At 42.0% G+C, this 26,758-nt stretch overlaps 2 protein-coding genes across 4 annotated transcripts in view; one reads left to right on the top strand and one right to left on the bottom strand.

The window, feature by feature from the left end:
* The window catches only part of KCNK12 (potassium two pore domain channel subfamily K member 12), a 62,303-nt gene that overhangs the window by 24,059 nt on the left and 11,486 nt on the right, over nucleotides 1-26,758 (top strand). For both annotated transcript variants that reach the window (XM_072331182.1, XM_072331180.1), the window contains one exon: nucleotides 18,603-18,796. The gene's annotated coding sequence lies outside the window, so the exon portion shown is untranslated. The remainder of the gene's footprint in view (nucleotides 1-18,602; nucleotides 18,797-26,758) is intronic.
* MSH2 (mutS homolog 2) lies at nucleotides 535-25,487 on the bottom strand. Of its 2 annotated transcripts, XM_072331171.1 has the most exons (16): nucleotides 25,243-25,487; nucleotides 24,030-24,184; nucleotides 23,385-23,663; nucleotides 23,143-23,289; nucleotides 21,755-21,904; nucleotides 21,336-21,469; nucleotides 15,093-15,292; nucleotides 12,545-12,654; nucleotides 10,008-10,131; nucleotides 9,119-9,269; nucleotides 7,572-7,669; nucleotides 6,347-6,592; nucleotides 4,959-5,163; nucleotides 4,320-4,567; nucleotides 2,306-2,478; nucleotides 535-878 (listed from the first exon to the last, which is right to left on the bottom strand). In XM_072331171.1, the coding sequence occupies exons 1-16, from the start codon at nucleotides 25,478-25,480 to the stop codon at nucleotides 708-710; spliced, it is 2,829 nt and encodes a 942-aa protein (XP_072187272.1). In that variant the 5' UTR covers nucleotides 25,481-25,487; the 3' UTR covers nucleotides 535-707. The 2 variants fall into 2 exon arrangements, with proteins under 2 accessions (XP_072187272.1, XP_072187273.1); XM_072331172.1 differs by lacking the exons at nucleotides 2,306-2,478; nucleotides 4,320-4,567 and having other exon boundaries at nucleotides 673-704; nucleotides 5,008-5,163.

Raw genomic sequence — 26,758 nt, 5'->3', positions numbered from 1 at the left:
ATGAAGGGGCCTTCAAGAAAGCTGGGGAGGGACTTTTTATAAGAGCGGGTAGCAACAGTTTGAGGAGAAATGGCTTTGAACTGGAAGAGGGTAGATCTAGGCTGGATATTAGGAAGAAATTCTTTGCTGTGAGGGTGGTGAGACACTGGAACAGGTTGCCCAGTGAGGCTGGAGGTGTTCAAGGCCAGGCTGGATGGGGCTGTGAGCAGCCAGGTATAAAGGGAGGCGTGCCTGCCTATAGCAGGTGATGGAACCACATCATCTGAGAGGTCCCTTCCAACCCAAACCATTCTGATTCCTCCAAAGCTCTGCCTGGGTACTTCTGTAAGTTTCATGATGATTTTTTCTAATGGAGCACTAATAGAGCATTACTGAAACTTCACTGAGTTAATCAACATCAGTGTATGCGACAAAGATTTTGTGTATGGGGCGTCGCTTTTCAAGGCTGTGGCAGTTAACTGCTATCCGAGGGGTCATCCTTACCAGCACGCTTCTGTTCTGGCAAAAGATGACATGATTTGAGTAATTCCTTCAGTACAAAAAAAAAAGCATTTTATTGAACATTTCTAAGAGAACCCAAGAGCAAAAAGCCTACGTAAATCCATACAAAACAGCACTGCAAGTAAAAACTATAAGACAAAAAAAAAGTAGTTCTTGCAATCAATTGAAACAAAAAAATCAGGAGCCGCATCCTGTTCTCACATCTTTCATGGCGTAACTTTTGTTCTGGAAATGATTTCATTCACAAAGCTGTTGTTCTTTGCCCACACGTCGGCTCTCAGCTGCTTCAGCTTGGTTTTGACGTCTTCTTCTGACATATCCGTCAGGGGCAGCGCTTTCACTTGACACAGAAAATCCTGAATGATCTTTTCGCCTTCCTAAAACAGAGTGAGGGGAAGGGATGGGGAAAAGAAGACAGAAAGAATGGTTACACTGCAAGCAGATTTCCAAACTATACCAAAGATACAAAGTCCTGTTCAGCACCAGAAGCTTTTCAGAGACAAAACGCTATTATTTTTGCACTTGCTATTGTGTATAATCCAGTTATACTGATTTTGGGGGTTCTTTCCCCATTCAATCCATGAACAAAAACTATGAGTTGATTGACTAATTTTAACACTGAGAGCTCCTATGCATGTTTCACGTTTAATTCTATCATGTAACCACGTCAAAAAAAGATTGCTAGAGCAGTAATTGCTTGGGAAGGGCCACGTTACTTTTTGGATGAACTGTAAACCTGAATCAACATTCCCATATGCAAAAAGATAGAGCAAACCGTTACCAAGCAACTGGAGAGTGGCTGTCACCACTGAGAAGAGATGATAATTAAGCTTCATGCATATGCTTTTACACAAATAGGCAAAGTACAACTTCTAAACAATCTGAATAGTGAGAACAAACATGTCAATGGACAACGTTCAGGATGCCTGTACCAGAAACAATTTGGCCAGAACACAGATTTCTGCTTAGTCCTCTGTATTTGCTATGGTAATACTCGACTACAAAGCATCTGTACTTTGATTTTAATATTTAGAACTGATGCAGAGCGCTTTCAGTGCGGGAGTCTCCAAAGCACTTGGAAATATAATAGCAGGGCTGTCTCTTTGAACATGATGCGAATAAAGGCAGACAAACTGCCTGGAAAAGACCTCTAACGCTGTGTGCCTCGAGAGTTTATGATCTATTATTTACTATCAAAATATATTATGAGCTATCAAAGAATAAAACATGACACTGTATTTGTCAGAGCATTTTCCACATCTGCTTAATTTATATTCAATTTAAAATCATGCAGCCAGATCCAACTGAACTGGAAATTACTTCACTGTGACACCTAACAAGCTGGCATATTGGCCAGCTGGAGGGGAACTTCCTAATGCCGACATGAAGGACAAACCAGAGATCATTCAGCAGTGTCTTACTGAGCCAAGAACAGATGCATGGACCACCAAAACTGAGAATAAAGGAGCAGCCTCTGCCTAAAGCAAAGTGGTTTTGAGTGTAGAAAGTGCTTTGGATGTGGATTAACGCTTCAAGGCTTCCACGTAATGGGGCATTACCAAGGTTGCAACTGTTGTATAAAAATGATAAACGAATTACAAAGCCACCAAGTTCTCAGGCCAGAACTGAGATCTGTGATCAGATTTGTAAGTTTATGTTCAGAAAGGCACAGAGAGCCCCTCAGGAAAAGGCAAAGCAAGCAGTAAGGCAGCATGTGCTGCTCTGGGGAAATCTGAGTCCTGATGCTGTTTCATCCAAGCTTCCCCATGTAAGCAAACATGAAAAAAAAATGCTGTTAGCAAACCTCTCTTTCTCTGCAGCGTTTCTTGGCTGCTGGCTCTCCTTCAGGTTCCTTGGGCCTGCCAATGTCTTGAAACTCCTCCAGCTCCAGTGCTTTCTCTCTTGCACTTTCTATCACATGCTTTGGGAAAGCTGCCAGCTCTGCTACGTGTATTCCAAAACTCTGGTCACAAACACCTGGGCGGAGAGAAAAACAACCTGTAAAGGATCCTCAAGAGGCAACTGGCCTACGTAGAGATTACACCAACTAATATGTAACGATTCTCCTTTCTGAAGGAGAATGTGTGTGATGTGCGGTTTGGTTTTCACACCGTTTTGTTTTTGGGCTATATATGATATGATAACACAGATTAAGAACATGCTCTCATTAAATTAAGCTCTCTTAAAACAGTAATTGCAGAGCTACCAAAGTCCTTTGAGGAGAAAGGGGAAGACAGTCTCCAGGCAGAAGGAATTTCCCTCTCACACATGAATGAAACTGAACAATATATATATTTTTAATTAAAGTGCATCAGCACAACCTGTGTAAAATAATCACCCACACCACTTATAGAAAGATATCAAAAGTGCATTTAGACCCATATATAATAAACGCTCTGGTGCATTCTCAATCCTCCTCCTCCACATCAGTACCGCGCAGCTTCCTAGCTTCCAGGAAGAGTTTAATTATATCAGAACCTTTCATCTCTAAGTTTACACTTACTTCAATTAATACCCTGTTCGTAACACTGGGTTGAGAACCAAAGTTCTCACGCTTGCTCAGAATATGTCAGTTATACACGGTTACATAAAACCATTTTCACTTCAATATCAAAAGCCCCCTGGTACAATCTGCCAGCTCCATTCTTTTACATCACCTTCGTTTAGACTGGCCACCCATAAATATTACTCTATCCTTTTAGTTCTGGTCTCCAGCAAGAAGTTCTAATAAATCAATTACACATTTTAAATGACAACTAATCATCGGCTAAATATTGAGTAACTGAAGAAAAGGCAAAGAAAAAGCACAAAGCTAAACTCAGAACCTTAGACAAAAGGCATCCAAATTCAGATCAGGTATTATGAAATCTTCACCTTCAAATCTCACGTTTCATCTGACTGAGGTTTTAGTGGATATTACGCTCAATAGCACATCCAAAAAACTGGACTAATGGAAAAAAACAAAACCACTTCAAGCTCAAAGAAAAGACATGAAGGATTAAAACTGGGAAAAGTGTTCAAAGAAAAGTATGAAACAAGGCTTCTAGAGTTTTCACCGATGGGAAGGGGTGAATTGATACAGGTTTAAAAAAGGAAGAGGGCACTGAAGAGCCACCAACTCAGGCAGACCAGGAACAAAGTCTGGATCTTGCCTAGAAAACTGCGTGTATAGAAAGGAGAACAGAGGCCACCTAAGATCTCGAAAGAAAGAGCTCACAAGGAGAGAGTTAAGAGAAAGAAGACGGCAGCAAGATCTGAGATTCTCTGCTGAGCTCTAAGACAGCAGCGTTTCTGGTTGTTCATTTATTGCTCTTGCTCAGAGCAACCTCTTAGCTTTAGAGACCAGGGTCTGAAAGCTAACTGCAAAACTACAGTCAGAGCTGAGTGTAAAATTAGCAGCAGTTCCACAAGTAATTGAAGGGCAAGTATTATTCCCTGGATTCAAAAGCAGAAAGAAGCTACTTGTTATTGTATTATAACTCCATTTCCTAAAAACTAAAGCATGCAACTTTTTTAGTATCAAACCACTGCATAAATTGAGCCATTGAGAAAGAGCAACTACAAAAGCATCAATTCAAGTGTGAGAAAGAACATAGAAAACTTAACAAGTAATCAGTGCTGTCATTGTGTCCTAAGATGGGACAGAGCTCCTGCCATTCACATTATCCATAAAGATCACATCAGTATGTCTACTATAAAACCTACGCTTGGAGTAACACACATGAAATAACTTTTCACATTCTTTTCCACCGAGATTTCTTCCTCCCTCTCTCAGGGCGGAATGAAGTTCACCGTTCTCGCCACTTACAGAGTCTTACCTGCCTTGACACGGTACAGCATTGTCAGTGTGTTGTCACTGGTTAGAGCAGTGACATGGAGGTTATTTACTGTTGGGACTTGATCAGCAAGAGCTGTCAGTTCATGAAAATGCGTAGCAAACATACAGAAAGCACAAATTTTGCTAGCAATGTATTCTGAAATAGCCCACGCCAAGCCAAAGCCATCGTAGGTCGAAGTTCCTCTTCCCAGCTCATCAATGATTACCAAAGAGTTTTCAGATGCTGTCCTAAAACAGAAAAGAATTAAGTTTGAGCAAAGCATGAACTCCAGATACCGGATTACCACAAATCATACTGCAGAAGCACAACATCATGTACAAGACAACAACTGTCTACGTGACAACACATGAATAAAGTACACATAGTGTCACAAAATGTTCCAAGTTAGAGCTTCTTTGGCCCATTTAGACTTTGGCCTCCTGGTAGCAGCTGTGTCTGAATGCTGAAATAAATAATAGGCTACTTCAAGAACTTACAGTCCTGCTGGAACAGACTCGAGACCCCAGATCCTACATAAAATCTTAAGATGCTAAAAGAAAATCATAAGACGCGACATTCCTAGGGCGCATCCTTTCCAATTGACCCCAATCAATGAAATGAAAGAAGCTCCAGACTTACCTAAGGATTGAAGCAGTTTCCAACATTTCAGCCATGAAAGTAGACACACCTTTCAGCTGACTGTCTCCAGCTCCTACACGAGCCAGGATACAATCCACAATGGTTATTTCAGCAGAGTCACACGGTACAAAACACCCAATCTGGGCCATAAGAACAATGACTCCTGTCTGCCGGATATATGTTGACTTTCCACCCATGTTGGGACCTACAAAAGAAATTTTGCAAAGGAACTTAAAGCCGTTATCTTTTACCATTCAACGCTCCTTTTAAAGGAGAACAGGCTATTAAAACTGAAAAAAATCACCCCATAATATAAACTTACTCTTTTGTCAGGACAAAGAAGACTTGTCTAAGAAGACTCGTCTAACAGGTGCAGCTCGGAGGGCACTACTACTAAGGGTTATTGTTTTGATGGGCATTCCTTGTTTTTGGAAGAAGGGAGGAATGAAGGGCTTCATAAGCTTTGTGAGTTTTCAGAAGTGTGAGCAGTCATCTAAAATGCACATTCATACCTCGAACTAACAAGCTTTCATTGTAAAGTCATCAGTATTGCTGCTTAAGAAGATAAATAATTTGCTTTTACTTCAAACAACAATCACTATTTGTCTGCAAAAACGAAGTAGTTTACTTAGCAGACTGGGTTCAAGCTTCCTGGTGATTTAAATTACAATCTAAAGGGATTCTGAATCATCAAAAACATGTATTATGCAATTAGAGCTTAACTGAAGCACAAAGGAAACAAAAAGTGCTCTCCAAACAAACTGATCATTAAAACCAATGTTACGCTTTCATAACCAGAAAAACAAGAGTGCTGCCACGCATTTATTCAGATTCTTAGTTTCTCTTTTTTGATCGTTTCAGAAGTGTTCATTAATCATCCTCTAATTTCAGATCTTTGCTACTCAGAACTTGGTAAGCATATCTGAGTGGAAATTAAAGTTCAATTAAACGTATAAACACTAAAAAGGTTTTCCTGTATAGTAAAATTCTCTTAATTTCACCAGAGATTAGGAAAAGAAAGAAAAAAAAAAGTACTGTCATTAAAACACACTTTGCATTTTAAATTGACTCACACTGAACAAAGAAAACATTAACAAAGTGGGTGTTTAAGATCTTGCCTACAGCAGATGCCTACACAGTTAAAATACAACTGATGCCTCATGGAATTTTCCAATTCACCTCCGGAGGGTTCGGCTTCCCAGCTCCTGAGTCTGTCTGGATTGCTAAGGGACATTCAGCAAAGCAAACAGATGCATTAAGGATGACTTTTCTTACTACCTAATATCCCAGCAGCCTCCCTTCCCTTTTATTTTAAAAGGCATCATTATTGGAAATGCTTGAAACATTTAAAACCGAAGTATTACGTGAAAAAGGTAACAAACGTTTACCAGTAATGATGTGGAACATCTGCTTGCCCTTCTCAAATGTAACATCGTTGGGGATGAAGGCCACCTCATCTTGCACTTCGATGCAGGGATGCCTGGCACCTTTCAGCACGATCCTTCCTTGCCCCTTTTCCAGAATGACAGGACGAACATACGGCACTGGTGCTCCGTTTGACACGTGAGCAAAACTGACAATTGCATCTAACTGAGCTATTACATCATTCATGGTCTGTATTGGCTCCGCATAACCTGTTTGTGATTACAGAGAGACAAATTCAACACAGTTAGAAATGTGAAAGAGGTGATGGACAGAGAGCTATAGAGGTGAAATAGCTAACATCTGCCATAGGAATGCATACATAGGAAGAGAGTAGAGACCTGTAGAAAGAATCCTATCTGTAGGAAATGCATTCACTATTCTAACATTATTTCTTGAACTTGGCTAGGTATAGAACATTAAAAGGCCTTCAAGTCACTTTCATTCAAGAATTACGAATTTAATCCAGTCTTTTTAATTACTCTGTCTTCACAGGAGGAAAAATGTGCTTTTTTCCCTACACTGATACACTCACAAGGCTGTTCCTGCACATCACAAACCTTAAGCAGCAGCAAAATACTTCTTCTCAAACATACCTGGTATTTGCAGACGACATACTGTGGCTACTCCTGCTATAACACTCAATTTCCACATATTATATATATATATATAAACTTAACTTTACCCCCAAGCACCACTTGAAAATCACCATGACACATACACAAAAAAAGTCTTTTGCAATATACTGGCGAGTTCCCTATTGTGACAGGTCAAAGATTTCCACAGTAACTTAATACAATGAAACATATTTGCATTCATCTTTAAAAGTGCTTTCCTATCTTTAATACATTTGGTCTTTGCTTCCCATTAATTCGTGCTTTCACTTTCCACTTCTCCTTCCAAAGACCAAAGACTGGTTCTGCTGGAACTTGTGCCTTTGGAGAGAAAGTATTTACAGAATCCTCCTGACTTGCACGTGTCCCATCTCTGCTTATCTGTAGCAATTCCAGGGCAAGGTCATACCATAAGGCAACATGTTTCATACCTTCAACCACAGACTAAAGGCCCGAACCCATTTTTCTCACATTCTCTTGGGAAGGTTAAGGTCCTTCTTTGCAGAAGGGCTTACAGATAATAGCAAGACCTCCCAGCATTCCAGACTGCCATGCATATCAACGCTGATGTATTCACCTGAAGCGATGTTAATAATCTCCTTAACAATTGCATCCTGAGCCTCTTCATACTCTTCTCTGTTCTTTATGTAATCCTCATTGATGGCACTCAGCTTGCTGTGAACAAAACAGGAACATTTAGAGGTTGTGACACACTCTGTCTTCCGGCCTCCTCGCAAGAAACTCACTTCTCTAATGGTAACACCAGCAGCAACTGTTACACATGAAGTCATGGTTGCATTGTTTATCTGAAACACACCATGTATTAATGGCTGCTGTTGTAACCATTCCATGCATAACACAGGAAGCGGATACAGACAAACTCATCTCCAGTCTAAAGTCCATCTGGTGGTTGATTAGTAGCAGCTTTTTTGGGAGTTGATACTGTTTACGCCTTGATTTACAACCTGGATGAAGGAACTGTACACGCTTTCAAGCGCACTTTCAGCAGTGTTGTGAGCGCCACGTTAAGGGCAGCCACCACTACACTGTAGGACAGGGCTGCCTTTCACTGGGTTAGACCAGAGAAGCAGGTGGACAAGAATTTCAGAACACAAGCAAATACAAAGTCCTGCACGTGGGATGAATAACTCCATGCAAGAGTACAGACTGGGTGCTGTCCAGATGCCTACAAAACAGCTTTACATAGAAGAGCTGGGATATACAGGGAAGGAAGTGTGCTTTCTCAGTCTGGAGAGGCATCAAATTCTTCTTGCAGGTGCAGAGAAAAAGAAAGATGAACACTCAAATCGTGACAATGTAAGTTCTCATTACATGTGATAAAGAAAGAGGCATTAAGCAATGGAACTCGTGTCGCTATAGGTTATGAAGGATGCCTGAAGGACGGGCAAATGGACACAGCACTGAGCCACCTCAATTAACTTTGAGTCTGCATGTAGCTTCAAAGGTGGCTCTGTTCTAATAGAGGGATTGGGCCAGTTAAACTCAAGAGATTCTCTTCCACTTGAGTTTCACAGCTTCATAGAATAGAATCACTGAATGTCCTGAGTTAAGAGACCTGCAGTGATCACTGAGTCCAGCTCTGAGCTCCACACAGCACCACCCAAACCCTATGGCTGACAGTGATGTCCAAACGCTCTCATAGCTTACAGAGCCTCAGAACACAAGTCCGATACTTATGACCAACGGAGATTACAGCATAATTTGGAACAGACGATTACCAAGAAAACTGCTGCATGTCATGTTTGGTGATAAACACAAATAGCTCTTCTCTTATTTCAGCTTGTAAAAGTGTCTGTATAAACACTCACACTGAATGCAATTACACGGGTAGGTGCAGCTAAAACAGATAAATTAGCCCAAGTCAGATGAACAAAAATAGCTAACAGTTGGCAAAGAAAATGGGGAACGCAGGCATGTGCTTTTAACAGAAACTGCATGACTTCTCCTCTGTCTCGCTCAATATACCAATCTGTGAGCCAACTAAAAAGGTGAAAATTCAGCCATTCAAGATGTACAAAAAACTGCTTATTGGAAGAACTAGACAGAGAGGAATAACTGCTTCTTTCACAACAGGCTGGAAAGACGACCAGCGTTACCTCGTACCTGTTTGTAAATTTCACACCATTCTTCTGTGTATCAGTTATCTTGTATTTCGGATTGTTCCTGAGAACCTTTTCCTCCTTGCAAGTAATTCGAAAGTGGTGTCCAAGCTGTGAATTTGACTCCAGTTTGATACTTTTACCAGCTTCCAAACCTTTCAGGTCAAAAGAAAAAAAACCCAATCAAATACCATCATCAAAATCCTTTTAACCTTGTGCTGTTTCTGCTCAATAATCCCAGTGTGTATGACGCAGCCTCTCCAACACGCTCTTCAATATACCTGTTCTGGCTCCATACATACCTGAGAAATACCTAAACCTAGCAGAATCTTACTGGTTCTCTCCCTCCTCCTGCTTCTGATATGCCCTCAAACTGCGTATGGAAATGAGGTGCACCATCACTGCTTTGCTACACATTCCTCAGAAGAATGAAAAACATTCACAGCATGCTACAAGGACATTCTACTTGCTGTTGTAAACACAGCGTGCATGGCCTTGTGATTCTTTTACTAACACACACTACTGATGGTGGGATTTCTCATCCTTATGTAGCCTTGCCTTTCCTTCTTTAAAACTAGGCATCTTGTTCAAATAAAATTAAAAACATACTTGGGCTTAATTAAGAATTAGATGCGTTGCACGCAGTACGTGGCAACACTGGAATGTTCTGTAATACCATCTTAAAAAAGACAAAAAGTCAAGTTATAACCCTGCGATAACTTGGTTTCCAATAGACAGCACTGAAACAAGTCAAGTCACTCCAAACTAAGGCAAATAACGAATAGAACAGAAACATCCCCTAACGAGTTCCTCTAAGCCAGTTTTCGTCACTTGGTCTCACAATAATTTAATAATTAAAAGGACATAAGAAATAAGGTACTTCCATCCCCTACCAAGCTCTTTGGCTGCGCTCTTTAACAAGGCCTGCATGTTTTCCTCCAACTCATTCATCTTCTCTCGCAGTTCCGTCAGGTTGGGGTCAAAAGAAGCTTTAACAAGGAACTCATGATTCTCCACCTAGGGGGAAAAATAACAAACAATCTGTACAGATGAGGCAGTAATAAAAAGAATAATCTCCCTCGATGCCGACTTCCTCTGTGCATTTCACTCAGCCTGCTGTTTCGGTTGTGGCTTTGTTGCATGCCAACACACTGCAATGATGTTCTCCCGCTGTTTAACCAGATATGTGGCCACCACACATGTATGCGATTTTAGAGATCCCTCTTGAATCTTGCAGACATTGTGAAAGCAGCATAAACAAATTCATTCCCTGTTATGGCCCTGTTGATAGGTCTGTTATTCCCATTCCCTTGATATTTCTGCAAAAAGAACAGCTATGAATATTTATGACAGAACGCACAGTGGAACATTCCTGCTTTTATAGGGCAGATCCTGGTTCCGAAACAGAAAGAACAGGCTGAAAATGCCAAGAATGCCAAGCCTTGTCATGACAGGTCAGACTAATAACCCAGAACTGATGACAGTTTGATACCTGGATATATTCATTATGTGAAATAAGTAAATCTCGGTTCCAAGTGTTTCTCGATTTAATGAGGTGACAGTCAATGATCTGCAGACTCCAGTGCTAGCTAGCTAATTTGAAAAGCAAGTCCTTCTGTAAAGGGCCGTGCTCTTAAGACTGAAATCAAAATGCTGTGTAACAAAAGCAATAACAAATTCTGACGTTGTCCCAACTTGAGGTGAAGGCTGGAGCCAATCATTTTCAACAGCCCCTTATGGATCTAAGAAATCCAGGAGTGGAAGTGATGGTTTCTCAACTCCATATTTCTTTTTAAACAGCCAGGTAAATGAATAACCACATCCCACACTTTCTGAACTCAGATGTTTCTTTTTATATTAGAATGCTTACCCTGAATAGATTCCTGGCATAATTTAGTTGCTATGACAACCTGTCTTTCAATCACACTCAGAACAGAGCTCGGCGTTTTGTATGAATACCCGAAACATCTAAGAGGAACTGAAAGCCAAACGTTCAAGTTTGTAGATTCCTACGCAGAAGGTTCACTCTTCACAAAACCAATGTTGGTTTACCTGTAGCCACGTTAATTGATCCCAGTATCTTGAAGGGAAAACAACCACAAATTCAACAACGGGTCCTACGGGACTTGGTTAAAAATAACCGACTCTCTAACCTATGTAGAAGAACGATGAAATATTTTTTAAGCCCAAGTTGAAAAGAAATGGGAAGAGCTGGGTGAATGCTGAAACAACGGCTTGTTTTAAAGAATACAGACTTCCAGGGCACACAAACGGCATCAACAGATGGTCTGTAACTAGTAGATAGCTATAAATGTCTTCATTAGCATACATCATCAATTACAGCCACACGTCAGTCAGTCGAGCAGCCTGAAGGAGTGTAAAACACAGCTGATGAACGCATACGCAGCACAAAGAAAGGGAAAAGGGCACTTCTTTCACTTGGTGAAAAGAAATGAATGCTTCTTAAGGTCAGTAGTGTTCCTGAAGTGCAACAAATGGCTGTGCCTGCCCTTGGCACCAGGTAGAGCTCATCCTTCCACAGCCAGCTGAGATTGACATTTACGACAATCCTAAAAGCAATCCCAGGTTTTCCAAAATGACTGAAGCATCTTGTCAGCAACAGACATCAAGCAAGTGTCTGAGCAAGTAAGGGAAACAGAGACACTAGAAAAACATGAGCGCCTTGAGTGCATCGCTCCAATTCTCCTACAAATACATCAAAGATGATAAATTGCACCAAAAACTTGGACACACTTTCAGTAACCAGCAACAAGAAGTGTTCAGTGCTATACAACAACAAAGCATTCGTCTGTACCTAGCCCTCCTTTCTGGTGGAGATTAAGGAACAGTAAAGCTCCTTTCTTTGGCCAGTTTCTCTCTGGAACAGAAGCCAGTTTTGCTGGCAGAATTAGTTCTACCTGCAGTAATGTTTTATAAGTTGGTACAGATGAGAGGATAAATTAATTTTAGTGGCTTTTTCTCTAGTCAAGGTCAGTCGTTTTCCAAACTAACTGTTAGTTATGAAGACTCTCACCAAACAGAAGCATATCTCCTGACCTCAATATAGCAGAGAAATATGTAAGAAGCACACGCTGGTTGCATCCTGGATTTGAGACATCACAGTAACACTGAAATTAGGAGACAAAAAGCAAAAGAAGTGGCCAAGTAACTTCCCCACTTGTAATACTGATGAGGTTTCTGAAAACAAGCTTCAGGCCCACAGCATCCATGTAACCAAAGCACTTTTTCATTGGCTACGTAATTAAGATATCCAACTGTTAAGATTAATATGACTCCTCGTACATGCCGTGACTAATCTAACAGTAACAACTTATACAGTCAATTCATTTAGTGAGTGTGGAGCACATTCTGAAGTCCAGTAAGAAATTTTAATAGCAAAGTCAACCTGTTCACCCACGGCAGCTCGTACCTTATCCATATCCAATGTTGTTTCTATCATCTCCAGAAATTTTGAGAAGTCGGAGTGGATATCATTAAGAGGTGTTACAAACACTGCCAACAACAACATCTGGTGAGCTCCTGTTAAGAACAAGAAAAAACATTCACAATATTTCACAGCTTCACCAGAATTCATCTACCCGAGATAAACAGCACAACTATAGAACACTTTAAACTTAAAACATTTGTACAGTTAGCTAGGCAGCAATATGGAAATCAACGCTGTTCTACTGAGGGGAAACAAGAAAAACAGAATGACTTCAGTTTGTCATTTTGATTGTACAAAAGGTCTTATAAAAAGAATGTGGTGCGAAAGAAAATATAGCTTTACTGAAAGCAGACTGTGCCCGTGTACCACAAAGTCTGTCTTTGAGACAAAAAGAAATCCACAGACTTCATCTGGACTTCTCAATAGTGTTGTCACACAAGATACTAAGGTACAAGATTCATGATTACTACAGCGATTAAAAGGCAGAGAAAGAGGACACCCATGACTTGCAGAAGATGAACGAGCTAGAAAGATATTAGCAGCACTGTTCCTCCCGGGCTTGTACAGGCATTAATCTTTTGAAGATGTGAGCATTAATGATATTAACATACAAACAAAAGAAAGTTGCTTATGAAATTCACTAATATATACAGCGTGGAAGATAACAGAGGAAACTGGAGAAAATAAATGAAGAACGTAACTAAATGTCCTTGAAAACTGAGCTAACAGAGGTGAAGTAAAGTTTACAAGCAAGTCTCAGTGGGGTTACAGACAGAAAAGTGCTCAGAGTAGGGAATAATCCGCTGGAAGTGGTAAGGAATGTAGAACAACGGTACAACAGTCAAGGAATGATCAGCACTACAGTGCATAATAAAAAAATACATATTTCCCAAAGCAATCAGGAGCTATTCATAAGATACTGTATATAACACGGTTAAAGTCCACCCAGAACACAGCACGCAAGTCCTACATCCTGCATATTTGCAGGCTTAAAATTGAGTGCCAATCTGAAAGGAGAAGGAAGATGCCTTGGCAGCTTCTTAAAGATAGATGTCTAAGTACCTAGATTTTATGCCCAGCAATCTGAGTAATGAACGAGGCTTCCTTTGGCCAGCAATAGCAAAACGATTTGATGACTCAGTGTCCTTTCCTGTCTATTGCAGGTTTTTTCTGTCTAAAAAGTAAAAAATGGTCTTCACTCGGTACCCCACTCCTCAGCTTTCATCATCCATTAAAACAAACATCTCAACAAAGCAATGCTTCATACTGGGCGAAAGGCAATCATTGCCAATCGCTCTGCAGTGCAGCTGCAGAACTAGAGCTAAAATAAAAAGAAGGCATTCCACCTATTTCAAATTATTTAGATCTACCGGTGGTGAACGCCCTACTAAGGCACACAGATTCTATATAGTATGTAGAAGAACAGGAACCTCTTGCAGTCCTGGGATTCATGCATACAGTGAGTTTAGTGGTTTCCTCTCAATGCTTGTAAAATTTGACTGTTTTCATACCTCAGTGTTAAGACAAAGAAATGCTACTGATCCAAATGACACCTAACAGAAAGAGTCAGAGACAGGAAGAGAGCATTTTGAAATGCTGACGATGGAAATCCAAGAGCTCCAAGGCAAAAACCAAGCAGTCGGTATGAAAATGCCCAAGGGAGAACACAACTAAGCCAACTCAGTGCAGCACAGCCCTCGTATCAAAGCATGTATATACTTTATGTATCTATCAGTTCTTTCACAGCTTTAAGATTTTTAACTGCTTTTGGAAGTAACAGGCAGTATCCAAAAATACCTTCAGTTTCTGATGAGTTTTTTTAGAAGATTCATAATTTGAAGTCCTACAGTAATTTGTACCTTCATAATTTGTACCTACAGTACAGAAAAGCGTGAGGTACTGGATGACCTCACTCGGTATCTGCTCAAATACAGTAAGGAAGTATTTGTAACCAAACCACTTCAAGAATTCCTCATCTTTAAGGTTTCGCTGCTTGTTTTACACAAAGGGTTTGCCAAATTAGTGGCCTTCTATAAAATATGAACGCTGGTAGGCTAGGGTGGCTGTTGCTGTATTGAATCACATTCCTCCTATGCTGATACCATCTTATTTGGCATTTTCTTGGTGATATCCAAAGAGCAATCGATGCATTTTCTATGCTCTTCAAATGATACCACTGATGCTTAAACAATACAAAAACATATTTTAATTACAACTCAAAGTACATTTGAGTGCTGAGTCTTCAAACAGAACATCATATTGTCTGAAGAGTCACCTGAACTGCAATATACACATGATTGGTTAAGAATTCTAAGAGAAAAGCCACTGTCAAAGACTACAGGACCCAACACTCAACAGTCTGTTTTGTTTTTAAGTACCTGGCTGGTATTTTTCCAGCACAGTTGTAATTTGACTGCCTTAAGCTTTACTCCTGCAATGGAAGTATACAGGAAAAAACATAATCTTTGGAAGTCTACACACTATTCCTTGGCAGTCTCAATGTGTTGTAAAACACTGAAATCGGCATTACCTTCATGTTTTTCTAGTGCTTGTACAACGTTAGGCAGTTGGTTAATAGCTTGATACATTCGGTAACAGTCCTGTAAGGTTGCTGCTTGTCTCTGAAACTTCTTTGCCAGCCGGTTAAGATCTGGGAAGCGGCGTAAAAGATCCTCTTGAAGACACTGACGCAGTTCAGTATCTCCCACAAAGGCTTCAACCAAATTCAACCTAAGTGAGATTTAATGAGATGTAAGGGTCAGCATCACGTGGCATGCAGTTCTTTTACGTCAGCTATTAGAACATTTAGAAGAAAGTTTCTATCCATCTTTTTACCGCGGGTGTATCCATTGTGCATATTCTGGATGAAAGAACAAATAAAGCCAGAACAAGGTGGAAGCTGAGAAAGCAAGGATATTAGAAACCCAAAGATAGTGGGTATCTAATGAACAGCACTGAAGTGAAACTGTTTCCAACTGCCAACATGTGTTCAGCAGGTATTTCAAAGCTCAGAATGTACTTGGAGATTAATCTTCCCTTTCAAAGTCAATGATTAAAATCTCAGTCTCTGCTCTATCCAACCACCTGGCCTATATTTTGGTTTTCACAAGCTCACCTTTCTTGCCTTTTTTTAGTCGCTAGTGCTTTTTCACATCATACTACACAAACAAATCTCTTTCATCCCACAATTCTCTCGGCTTGTTCAACACCCTCCTGCAAAAGAACCTGTCAAAGGCATTTTGAAGTACCTTATTTATTCATTTCTTTTTGCCTCTGTCCACTACAATGACAAGTTCAGAGAGTTCAGATCTGCATGACACCATTTTCCTCTACCAAAGCCATGCTAATTAGACTTAACATCTCATGACCTTCCTCGCCCTGTTCTGTTTTTCCCTCCTGTATATGCCAGCCGTATGCATAATGTTGACAGGCTTATGTTCCTTTTGCAGAACAGGTTCCCATGCAGTAGGAATACATACAAGGCTGCTGAAAAGCAAGAGCTATGTTAAGGTTACACAAGCCACATCTAATGATCACAAGTAATAAATCAAGGGAAAGGTGGGTTTTGTTTTTGGGCTTTTTTTTTGTAATACAAAGTTTATGGCTGAGTGAACGAAGGAAACATGGAAAGAAATCAAGACAAAAATCCCGCAAAGAGGTGCAAACAAACAACAGACGACAATACTGGGTAACTTGTTTCTCCCACATTGCTGAGAGAGGGGGAAAAAAGGTAAAAGAGAGAGAAGTGGGGGGAACAAGGCAGAACTTTCCATCACAGACCAAAGGAAGCGCAGTCAAGATAACAGAAACAATTATAACTATGGAAACTGCATCAGGACGTGGATGAAATCCCTGTTTCAAGACAGTTAGCTGTTCAAAATGAAGATCTCAGGTGATGTAACTCACAGCCAATGCTGGTAGTACATACAGCAATGACAACACTACTATGAGTGCTCAGAAAAAGGACAGGGTGGTTTGTATCAGTCCATGAGACTTGGATCCATACATGAGTCAGTAAGAGAGCGCCACTGCAGAGCAGTAATTCAAAATCCCAAGTTCTGTCAGACATTTTCATGGGAAATAACTAACCTAACACAAGGAAAAAAATACGTTAATAATGAAATCTAATGAGAAATGCATTATTTTATGGGAGAAGCTCAACTATTACTTTTAAGAACGTCTTAAAGGTATTAACTCCGCTTCCCCAGCAATGGAACAGTAGAGCCTTCTAAAAAGCTTACACTCTCCACCTGCTAAGTCTCCCTATGACTGCAGAATAAGATCAGCTTTCCCATTTAAGCATTCAAGCTAACTACAGACAATTTTATCACAGAAATGCCACTTAGAAAAGATGGATATTAAGGATGTTCATGGACATACTGAAAGAATCCAGCAGAGGGCCACCAAGACCATCAGGGAGCAGGAGTACCTCTCCTGCGAGGAGAAGCTGAGAAAGCTGAGGCTGTTCAACCTGGAGGAGGCTGGGGAGGAACCATCCATGTCTATAATGAAGGTACAAAGACAACAGAGCCAAGCTCTGCTCAGCAGCAACCCGTGCCAGGACAAGTAGCAATGGGCACAAACTGGAACACAGGAGGTTCTGTCTAAGTGTCAGGATTGTGCTGGGGAGGGTTACTGAGTATAGTGACAGATGCACAGAGGTGCTGAAGGGTCTTCACTCTCGGGAGATGCTCAAATGCAGGTTATGGGAAACCTGCTTTGCCTGAGCAGGGGGTTGGACCAGATAATCTCTGGAGGTTGTTTTCAACCCAAATCGTTCTACAATTCCTTAATCAAACACAGATTTCAAGCAAAATGTAACTAGTAATTATCATACACCTTATTTTGACAAGTGAGAGCAAAACAGTAGCATGACAGCAACACACTTCTCCCTAAAGAAGAAAAATACCCAGCAATTTGATTATTTCTTAAACGAAGATCTGAAAACCAATCTGACATTTTTAACCAAGTTTCAGTTTAGTTTTGATTTCACTTGAGCCCCAAAATTCAGATGCAAGACAAAGTGACTAAAAGCTTAATCCTCGTATTTACGATGCACCAAGCAATGGCTCACCAGGGAGAGCTGAAAGTACTTCTTTCACAAGCAAAAATAAATGGAAATACAGGCAGTCTGAAAGTGGTTTTGAAAGCAGTAACCATAGATGAAGGGAATGGAGAGCATTAAAGAAGTGCTGAGAGCTTCAAGTTACAAACATTTTACTCAGAGACTGTGACTTACAGACTGACAAAGGTGATGTTTTTCTAACATTTCTAGAGACTTACTGGAAGCCAATGCCATTATGTTATCACAGCTTCCTTCATGCAAAACATTTATTGCACCATGACACGCATGACAAAAAGCAGATCATACTCCTGTCTTACTGTTAGCTCAGGTTCAGCTCTGTCTCTGCAGGCACTAAAGGCACTCCCAATGTTTAGTTAAAGTGTGTTCTAATTAAGTTTAGACAAACCTCCAAGCTGATCACATTCTCCTCTCCCTTAGCACGGATGCAGGCCACTAATTGAACTGCCTGAAATCAGTTTGCTGCTCTAGACAAGTGCTGACCTGTACCTGCAAAAGTACCAAAGGTCCTTTCAAAGATAATCAAAATGACTGGAGCAACACAGACTGCCTGCAGTACTTTGCAGGAACAGCTGTAGGCTAAAAAAGAGCACAGAAATAGTGAAAACACAGACCAACTTATGTGGGAATTCAGGGCCTGTAGCCCCAGCTCTCACTCAAAACGGGGCTGATATCAGTTGCAAGGAATCTTACATTTGTGCTGTGCGCAAACACTAGATATGTTTTCTTTTTCTGAATGAAACTATGTGCACATTCAGCATATTTGTTTTCCTCAGTGTTGAACAGGAAGAGTGCTACTGAACGTCCTCCCACATTTCTCAAACTTTCCAGTATCTAAGAAAATAAACAAAACATACTGAAGTCGCTCTCTGTACTTCACTACGGCACGTTACCCAATAAATCCTATTCAGGACATGATCTGCACTTTCTGTCTCTGAAGCTACCTTTTAATTTCAGAGATACGCTGACTCCAAGAAGAGAGAGGAGGCTCCATCTGAACAGCCATCTGAACTCGCTGTATGGTGAAAGCAAGGCTGGATTGTGCATACCTGGGAAACCAGCCAGACATGGGCAGAACACCACGCTTTTCAAGACAGACAAGACCCAGAACCCTCTGTTCTCTTTGCTCCAGTTAGAAGCTGTTTGAGGAGGTAAACATTATGTTATCTAAAACATATGCGCTGCATACATTAATTTGTGATGCTACCGTATCCTGTATTGATGTTTAATATGGATTAGTGATACAACACTCAGTTCTACTTATCCGTAAATACAGTAACACATTGCAGCTTAAAAACTACTGGAAGTTAAATCAATTTAGCTCCAAAAGATGACATGCACCACCTACAGGTCTTAGAGGGGGGTTACAAGAGTCCGACTTTCCAAAGGTTTTGAAATGAACTGTCGGGCATCCAACTCTATACTACAGAAACCAAAGTTAAGCAAAGACACCTCCTGGATAACCAAAACAACAGGCTTACTCCAATGAAAAGTCGTCTGACATCAGTCAGACCTACACAGTTTAGTCTAGTTTAATGAGAGCTGTGCGTTAGTGTTAAGTGAAGTGCTTCAACACATTCAAGCTAAGAAATAATCGGGAACCCACCTAGATGACAGAAGAACCACTGTTTTTCTTTCTGGACCAAAAGTCTGGGTGCTTTCTTCTCAAACTATATGCTCCACATTATAGCATGTTGAAATCCTGAATTCTTAAATTCAGAAACAGAAAACCACCCTGTAACCACAAATCTCTCAACAGGTATTTGGGCTTGCAAATTCCTCTTATCAGTCCCACTAATGGTTTGTCTTATTATGTTTGTTCCTTTTAACTAAATAAGCACAGCCCTATGCTTAAGAATGGGAGGACAGAACATTAGCAGCTATTGAGCATAATGCACTGCTGTTATCTGCAGGCATTCAGACTATGTATGGCACAGCAATGCTGCTGAGTAAGTTGAAAGGTAGGACTGTAGCGTGACTGTAGTGTGACTGTAGTGTGACTGTAGTGTGATGTAGTGTGATGTAGTGTGACTGTAGAGTGACTGTAGTGTCCGTAAGCACAACAGACCAAAACTAACTACATTTACGAAGCACAAGCCAGGTGATTTGGTGGCTAGGCAAGGTACAGGAGGCCATCAATGAATCCTTTCAAACTCAATAATTGGATCCACCAAACTTTGCCAGCTTCACTGATAGCTTAATGCCACTGAAGTGCTCCCCTCCTCCTTTAAATACAGCTTTTGCTAAATACAGCCAACAATAACCATACAGAAGTTACATTTTCTGTCCGCTACCTCAACTTCCTAAAGCAAACATCATCTTTCTTTCAGACTTGCAAGACTTTTGGTGCACGATAATAATCAAACAAGACTGTCAAAAACAGTTTAAATTTCCAACGTTTTCTTTGTTATAAGAAAACCACAAATGGGAGAAACTAATTTCCAAATCTTAAAGTCAAGGTAACCATACAATTCATGTTGGCATGGATTTTAGGATCCAAAACTGACAGAAGTAGAATATCCCAGGCGTGCAATCAAGAACTAATGATGGAAGCTTAGTAACATGTGCAAAATTAAGATACAGCACTCAGTAAACCTGGGGACAAATATTTCCCAGGTTAAAAACATTTTTAAGCATGTTTGGATAGAGTTATTGGGCATCATTCTGCTAATTATTTGAAAGCACACACACACAAAAAACGAAACTATACAAACCTAGAAAGGAGATTACTCTGTGCATGGTTTCTTTAAACATTCGTGTGTTCTAGCTGATATTTCTCTTTTGGCATTATTGATCCATGCCAAAGCCCAACAACACACCCCAAAATACCTGCCTTGCCTCATGAAATACAAGACCGACAATGTATCAATTCAATTTTCTGGTTTAATCTGCTTTTCTAATAAACAAATGGACTTTGAAATGCACTAAGATACCATTCACTTGAGTTGTATGAAGTGTGTGGAAAGTGACAGAGGACAGTTATATTTAACATGAGCTTCAAAGAAACTGTAGGCTTTCTTTGGGCGGAGAATAACACAAAATAAGCACATACGCTTTCTGGGAGAATAAGACATTTGTAGTTTCCTTTTCTGAAGGACTGAGAATTATCCATACAGTCTCAGCAGTGAGTTATCAAATGCTGTAGAGCTTCATATTAACTAATACTGCTCTCTGCTGGTAAGGCTGACACGGGTGACAGGCAGCAGTATGAAACAGCAAGGAAGATGAAGACTGTATGTGGGCCACAATATCTGCACAAGATACGGTCAGAGAGCCCTGTCTCAAGCTAAGGGAGACAGCTTCTAGAAATACAAAGAGATCACTACTGCCTACTTTCTTTTCTCATTGGTAAACTGGAAGTGGCATCCAGATACAGTATGAAGTAAGAAAGCAGCACCTTAGCCTATAGCATGAGTCATCTGACCACCAAAACATATTATACTTCCTCTCTAAAAGGTAGTAATTGTGAATTATCTAACAGTGAGCTGTCAGTACGCATCCCATTGAGCAGAAGACTCTGTTCTGTTGAACTATGATGTGTTAGAGCATAGCATGCAAAAACCTCCAGCCACCATTGCTAACAAGTGAAAGACTGATTTCTTGGTCGCAGTATTTTGCTTAAGAAAAAGGAACCTTCTGTCAAACAGTTACTAACTTGCACGAAGTCTAGCAAACACGCAACAATTTTACCTTTCTTCAATTCTATTCTTGTCCATAAGCGGCTGCTTGATCCACTGATTAACGAGTCTTTGTCCTTGAGGGGTTCTGCATTTATTTAGTAAACCAGCCAGAGACTGCGTATTATTAGCATTTTCCACAGAACTCTGGAAAGGAAAAGAGTTCAGTTTACTGACTTACACCCACTGACTGCTGCTCAAGTTCACTGCTTAAAAACAGACCCATTTTCTCTGTATGAGACCAAACACCATCAAAGAAGGCACAGTATTAAAGCAGCGACACTCTGCTTCCTGGAACATACCTAGTCATTGGGTAGCGTATAAAAAAGCAGAAGCTGACATTAATCAGGATGTGGGGAGCTGTGACTGTTTATCAAGCAGCTAAACAAGTACACTGCAAAACACAGATCAATCCAAGCACGCATTTCTTACCTGGAACAGGTTGAGGGCTTGGACAGCTGCATTATCTAGAACCATATACTGACTAAGATCAAAAGTGGTCAGTTCAAATTGTCCAAAATTAGAGTCATCTGACAGCAACTCTAAAAACTTGATCACGGCCGACAAAGATGAAACAGCAACCTGAAGATTAAAAGAAAAGAAGACCAGCACATATTCTAGTTAGAAATATTCCTGAACCGGGGAGCACTTTATTATCAAGAAGAAAAGAAAATCACTAGAAATACAGCCAGGCAAAGTCTCTGAGCTATGACAACTCAACAGGCAAACAGGAGATCCATCACTTTTTTTCTAGGGCACTCCAGTTTCTTTCTAGGTAGGTGCAAGAACAACAAACTAGATGCTTGCCTAATCTGATGAACAAAGATGTGAAGAGCATGCCACGCCAACTTGCCAAAGCTCTTATCAGGACATTTCTGGCCCAGGAACAGAAACAAGCTATGGCAGATAGATATCATGGCTCATTTGAGGACATGGTTTCATGGATACAGACAGAGTAAGGATCTGATCTGGCTCACTGTAAGACCTTATGCATGTTAACGCCAGCACAAAAGACAGTGAGCATGATTACTGACTTGGTTGGTTGTAACAGGCTTCCAACAATTTCAACCTGTTATGAAATCACTGGGGGAGAGTAACTCAGAGGATGCCCACTACAAAGGTACAATGAAAGGTGTTTTAAAATAAATTTAAGTATGTTTTCTCTTAAGTAAATGAACTGTCTGCAGCTGACTTAAGAGAACAAACGTGCTCAGCTGATATTCAGGCACTACATATCACAGAATGGCTTGGGTTGGAAGGGACCTCAAGGATCATGAAGCTCCAGCCTCCCCACCAAAGGCAGGGCCAACAACCTCCACATTTAATACCAGACCAAGCTGCCCAGGGCCCCATCCAACCTGGCCTTGAACACCTCCGGGGACAGGGCAATACACATCATATAACTGAGCTGTCAGATGATGTCAATCACAAAAGCATTAGCTTAAACGGCACTCTGCTTCCAAATATGAGTTTTCCCATTATGCAAAATAACCAAGGGACTAGATTTCAGTCCTCAGGTAGATTGATTATGAATAGGAAGTGCTTCTTGTTAGCAGTCAGTTTGTTTACCAGACTTTACTACTTGAAAGAGATACGTGATATCTCACGTTCTTCCAGGACCCTTGGACACGAAGACTCACACAGACCAGAACTGCCCAGGGCTTCAGCAAGAATGCAGTTTAACACAATGCATACTCTCAGAGGTATGGGAATCCAGCACAGAACAGGGTCAGGGAGGGCAGAGATCACCTTACAACAGGTGCACACACCACTCTGCTTCTAAACAACCAGGGGCACACCAAACAGTGCTCTGGGCTCACCTGCTTTTCCATCTCTGGCAATGCTGCAGTGTTCATTTGTTCTCCTTTTCTCGACTTTAACAAGCGATTGAGATCCTGAACAATATCCTTCGTTGTGAAATCTGCCTTCTTTCTGTCTGTAATCAGGATTCCTCCTCTCTGAATGATCTGTTTGCCATAAAATATGGTCACCCATTAACTTCGGTTTTCACTGGACAGCTGCTCATCGCCTAGAAGCACACCCTGACAGCTACTGCCCTTACCTGCCGCAGCTTCCCCATCTCTCCCGCAGTGTCTCCTCCTGGCAGCACACACTCCTTCGGTCCCAGCTGAACCAGCAGGGCTTCAAGGTTTGAGAACTGATCGTTATCTGGGAATTCACAGACGCTCAGTTTCCTCAGCGTGGTGTCCACATACCCGACTCCTATGACTCTTTGTCCATCAGCAGATGACAGCTTCACCCCCGCAACCCCGATGGCCATTGACAAATCATTGCTGGCAAAGAGAACTTCCTCAAACTGGGCAAGATTTCCTGGAGAACCCTATATGCAGGAGAAGTGAAGTTTTTAAGAAGGTGTAAACACACAGTACACATTAAGACTGAACAAAACAAAGAATCGCTAAGAACAAACCATTAATATAAAACACACGGCTTTTTAAACCATTAACATTTTATGTATCATCTACAGAAACTGAACTAACTTTGGCTTCTTCAGACCTGATGGGAAGGATACTGGATGAGCTCCTCCAGCAGCCAAAAGGACAGCAATATACAACCTACTGCACAATCTCCCACTGTACCACCAGAGGCAGTCAATGAAACTCGTTCCAAACCAAGGGATGCCGCAAAGAGTCATTTCTTTATCCCCTTCCCTCTTACTATCATAGGGAAAGGCAGAATATTGTACCTTGTATGCTAAATACCAGTCGTTCTCTTTGACAGATTTACTCCCTGCTTTATTCTTGTAAACTTCCACTCTGTAATGACGAACCAGCAGCAGATCTCTCACAAACGATTCAAAGTTCATTTTACTGAGCACAACACTCTCCAGCTTCTGATTTCCTAGAGCGAGAAAAGAGAGAGGGGAAGAGGGAACTTGAATGCTTGTTGCAAAGGTGCTTGAATGTGTTCATTGTGTTCTCTGTAATCAACCCCTCACCCAAGACAGTTTACTGCCTTCAGAACTGCTGTCAGTCTGATACCAAAGATCACATAAAACCCATGAAATGACACAAGCCCAAAACGTTTCACTATTAACATTAGGCATGAAGAAAGCTTTCAATCAGAGACACCAGATAAGGCCGTTGTGGAACGTTTTAAAACTAAAGCTCGAAGGACCTGGGCTTCCATCTGTGAACTGAGCACTGAACGTGACCCAGAAATGGCGCCCATCCACGTTCCTGGTGTGGGAGGAATTCCAAATCCCAGCCTTGACACTGTCACGTTAAGATCTCTTTCTTCTAATGGAGCAGCCCATCACTCATACCAGGAAGCACAAAGCGTGTCCCAGTGCCGTTCTCTTTCTATTGCCTCTGCATAAAAAGTTTCACTCATCACAAACCGGTTCCAATCAAGTTTATTTTGTTAAGCATAAGCTCTGCAATATTAAGCTACTTGAGACAAATGATAACAGCAAGGTTTGCCTTTCTGACAAAGTCTTACATCTGATGTCTACAAGCTCTACCTCCGCATACCAGAAGATTATTAACAGAAAGGAAAAAGAGGCAGATGGAGAAACTCTTGAGCAATCCATAATTAAACGTTATTCCCTGCTGCAGGCCATCGTGAGTCAGCCGCCTAAGAATAGATGGTTCACACAAATGGATGTTATCATTGCTCACTGATGAATCACCTGCACTTGAGCAGTACAGAATCACAGAGGTTGGAAAAGACCCCTGGGATCACCAACCCCACTGTACTGCACTGCACTGTACTGCCCTGCACTGCACTGTACTGTACTGCATAGCACTGTACTGCACAGCACTGTACTGCACTGTACTGCACAGCACTGTACTGCACTGTACTGCACTGTACTGCACAGCACTGCCCTGCCCGGCACTGTCCCTTCCCTTGCCGGCAGTGCCCCTAGTGCCGCCCCGCCGCCCCGGCCCCTCACGCACCTGGCCCGCCCGCCAGCTGCCTGATGACGGCCCGCGTACGGAACAGCTCTCGGGCGGCCAGCCGCGCGTCCGCGCCGTGCACCGAGTAGTAGTCTCCGCGCTCGAAGAAGCGCACGGTGGTATCGGGCTTCTCGAGCAGGGAAAGCACGGCGCGCACGAAACCCGCCTCGGCCCCCGCGCCCTCCGGCCACACCGCTTCCCGCGGCGCCTCGGCCGCCATGCTGCCGCCTCCCGCCATCGGCCGCCGCGCGCGAACCACCCCGGCGCCGCCAGCCAATCACCGCGCGGCTGGCGCGGCGCGTCATGGCCGCTCGCCCCCCGCGCACGGAGAGAGGCGGCGCTGAGGGGACGGCGTTCGCGTATGGCGCCTAGCGCGGCCTAGCGGGCAGCCCGTGCTGCACGGCTGTCCTCACATCTCGTTGTAGCACGGACTGCTGCGTTTCAATTCAGAGACAACGGGGAGCCGCTTGCAGTGGCAGGTGGATTTATTTTCAGTACAGACAAGTGTCCTTTTCCCAGAGCTGATTTTAAACCACCTACCCTGATATTCCAGCCTACCAAAATCATTTGCTTGAGGCTGTGCACGTGCAGAAACATTAGGCCTTAATAACTATCCTTCAATCATCTGGCCTTCTGCAGGGCATTCATAGCGTCACACACTGGGTGTTAAAACCAGGCCTGACCGAAATAGATGGGATCGTTTCTCTTTGTACTCACTGCTGACTATGGATAAAGCAGATGAAAGCATAAGAAGTAAATAAGCACGGAGAGGAGGTGGGCTCAAGGGACCTCATTACCGCCTTCAAAGGAGATAACTACCCGTTAAAGTGTAATTGCTGCCTGCTCAAGTTTATTCTCACTCCAGGGCTGGTTACACCTTCTCCTTCAGCAGTTGGCCCAGGGCAACTGTACCGAACTGCAATCTCCCACTTAGGGAAAGCCACTGCCTAAACCTGCCGCTAAGTTCTCCATGGCATGGCGAGCAGTCCATGCTGAACCTCTCTGCTGTCACCGCTGCTCAACATTTCACTGGATCCATCACCTTCCTGCTGAGCTTCTGCCATTTTATTTCCCTCTTGTGTTCCGTGCCCGGGTTGATCAGCACAGGTCCAAGTCCAGACCATCAGCCTGTTTTGAGCTGTGGTTGCTTTGCCATGCTGTTGCTTGCAGAACGCTTCTTTGGCATTCCAGGAGAGGTGGCAATGAGAAGATGGGGTGTAACTGTCAAACATGCTGCAAGGGTTTGTACCTGACAGAAGCAGCAGCTTGACAGAGCAGCCAATACAAGTGCCTCCACTCACCCCGATTTGGTACGCAGACACCTCAGTTCATAGCACCACAAGTCAAAAGAGCCACAGAATTAAACGCTGCAAATAACGAGTCCAAGTGCCAACATAACCTTGTGATAGCTAATGCGTGATTCAAAAGCAGAAGGGATGCTGGTGACCTATGGTATCATAAGCAGGGTCAACACAGCCCAGCAACTCCCCTGTTTTAATCTGGGGGACACATAGGG

Source organism: Excalfactoria chinensis, chromosome 3 (assembly GCF_039878825.1).
Source record: "Excalfactoria chinensis isolate bCotChi1 chromosome 3, bCotChi1.hap2, whole genome shotgun sequence".
Taxonomy (NCBI): Eukaryota; Metazoa; Chordata; class Aves; order Galliformes; family Phasianidae; genus Excalfactoria; species Excalfactoria chinensis.
Note: the sequence above shows the minus strand (reverse complement) of the source record. Positions and strands in the feature narration are given on the sequence as shown.

Bases quoted from the DNA above. Each gene is read 5' to 3' on its own strand.
- MSH2 (XM_072331171.1), bottom strand. From the start codon at position 25,480: ATGGCGGGAGGCGGCAGCATGGCGGCCGAGGCGCCGCGGGAAGCGGTG. The intron at 9,270-10,007 runs GTAGGGGATGGA...TTGACCTGAAAG, and splicing joins GAGCGCAGCCAAAGAGCTTG to GTTTGGAAGCTGGTAAAAGT. The intron at 2,479-4,319 runs GTAAGACTCTGT...CTCTCCGCCCAG, and splicing joins GCTGTACCGTGTCAAGGCAG to GTGTTTGTGACCAGAGTTTT.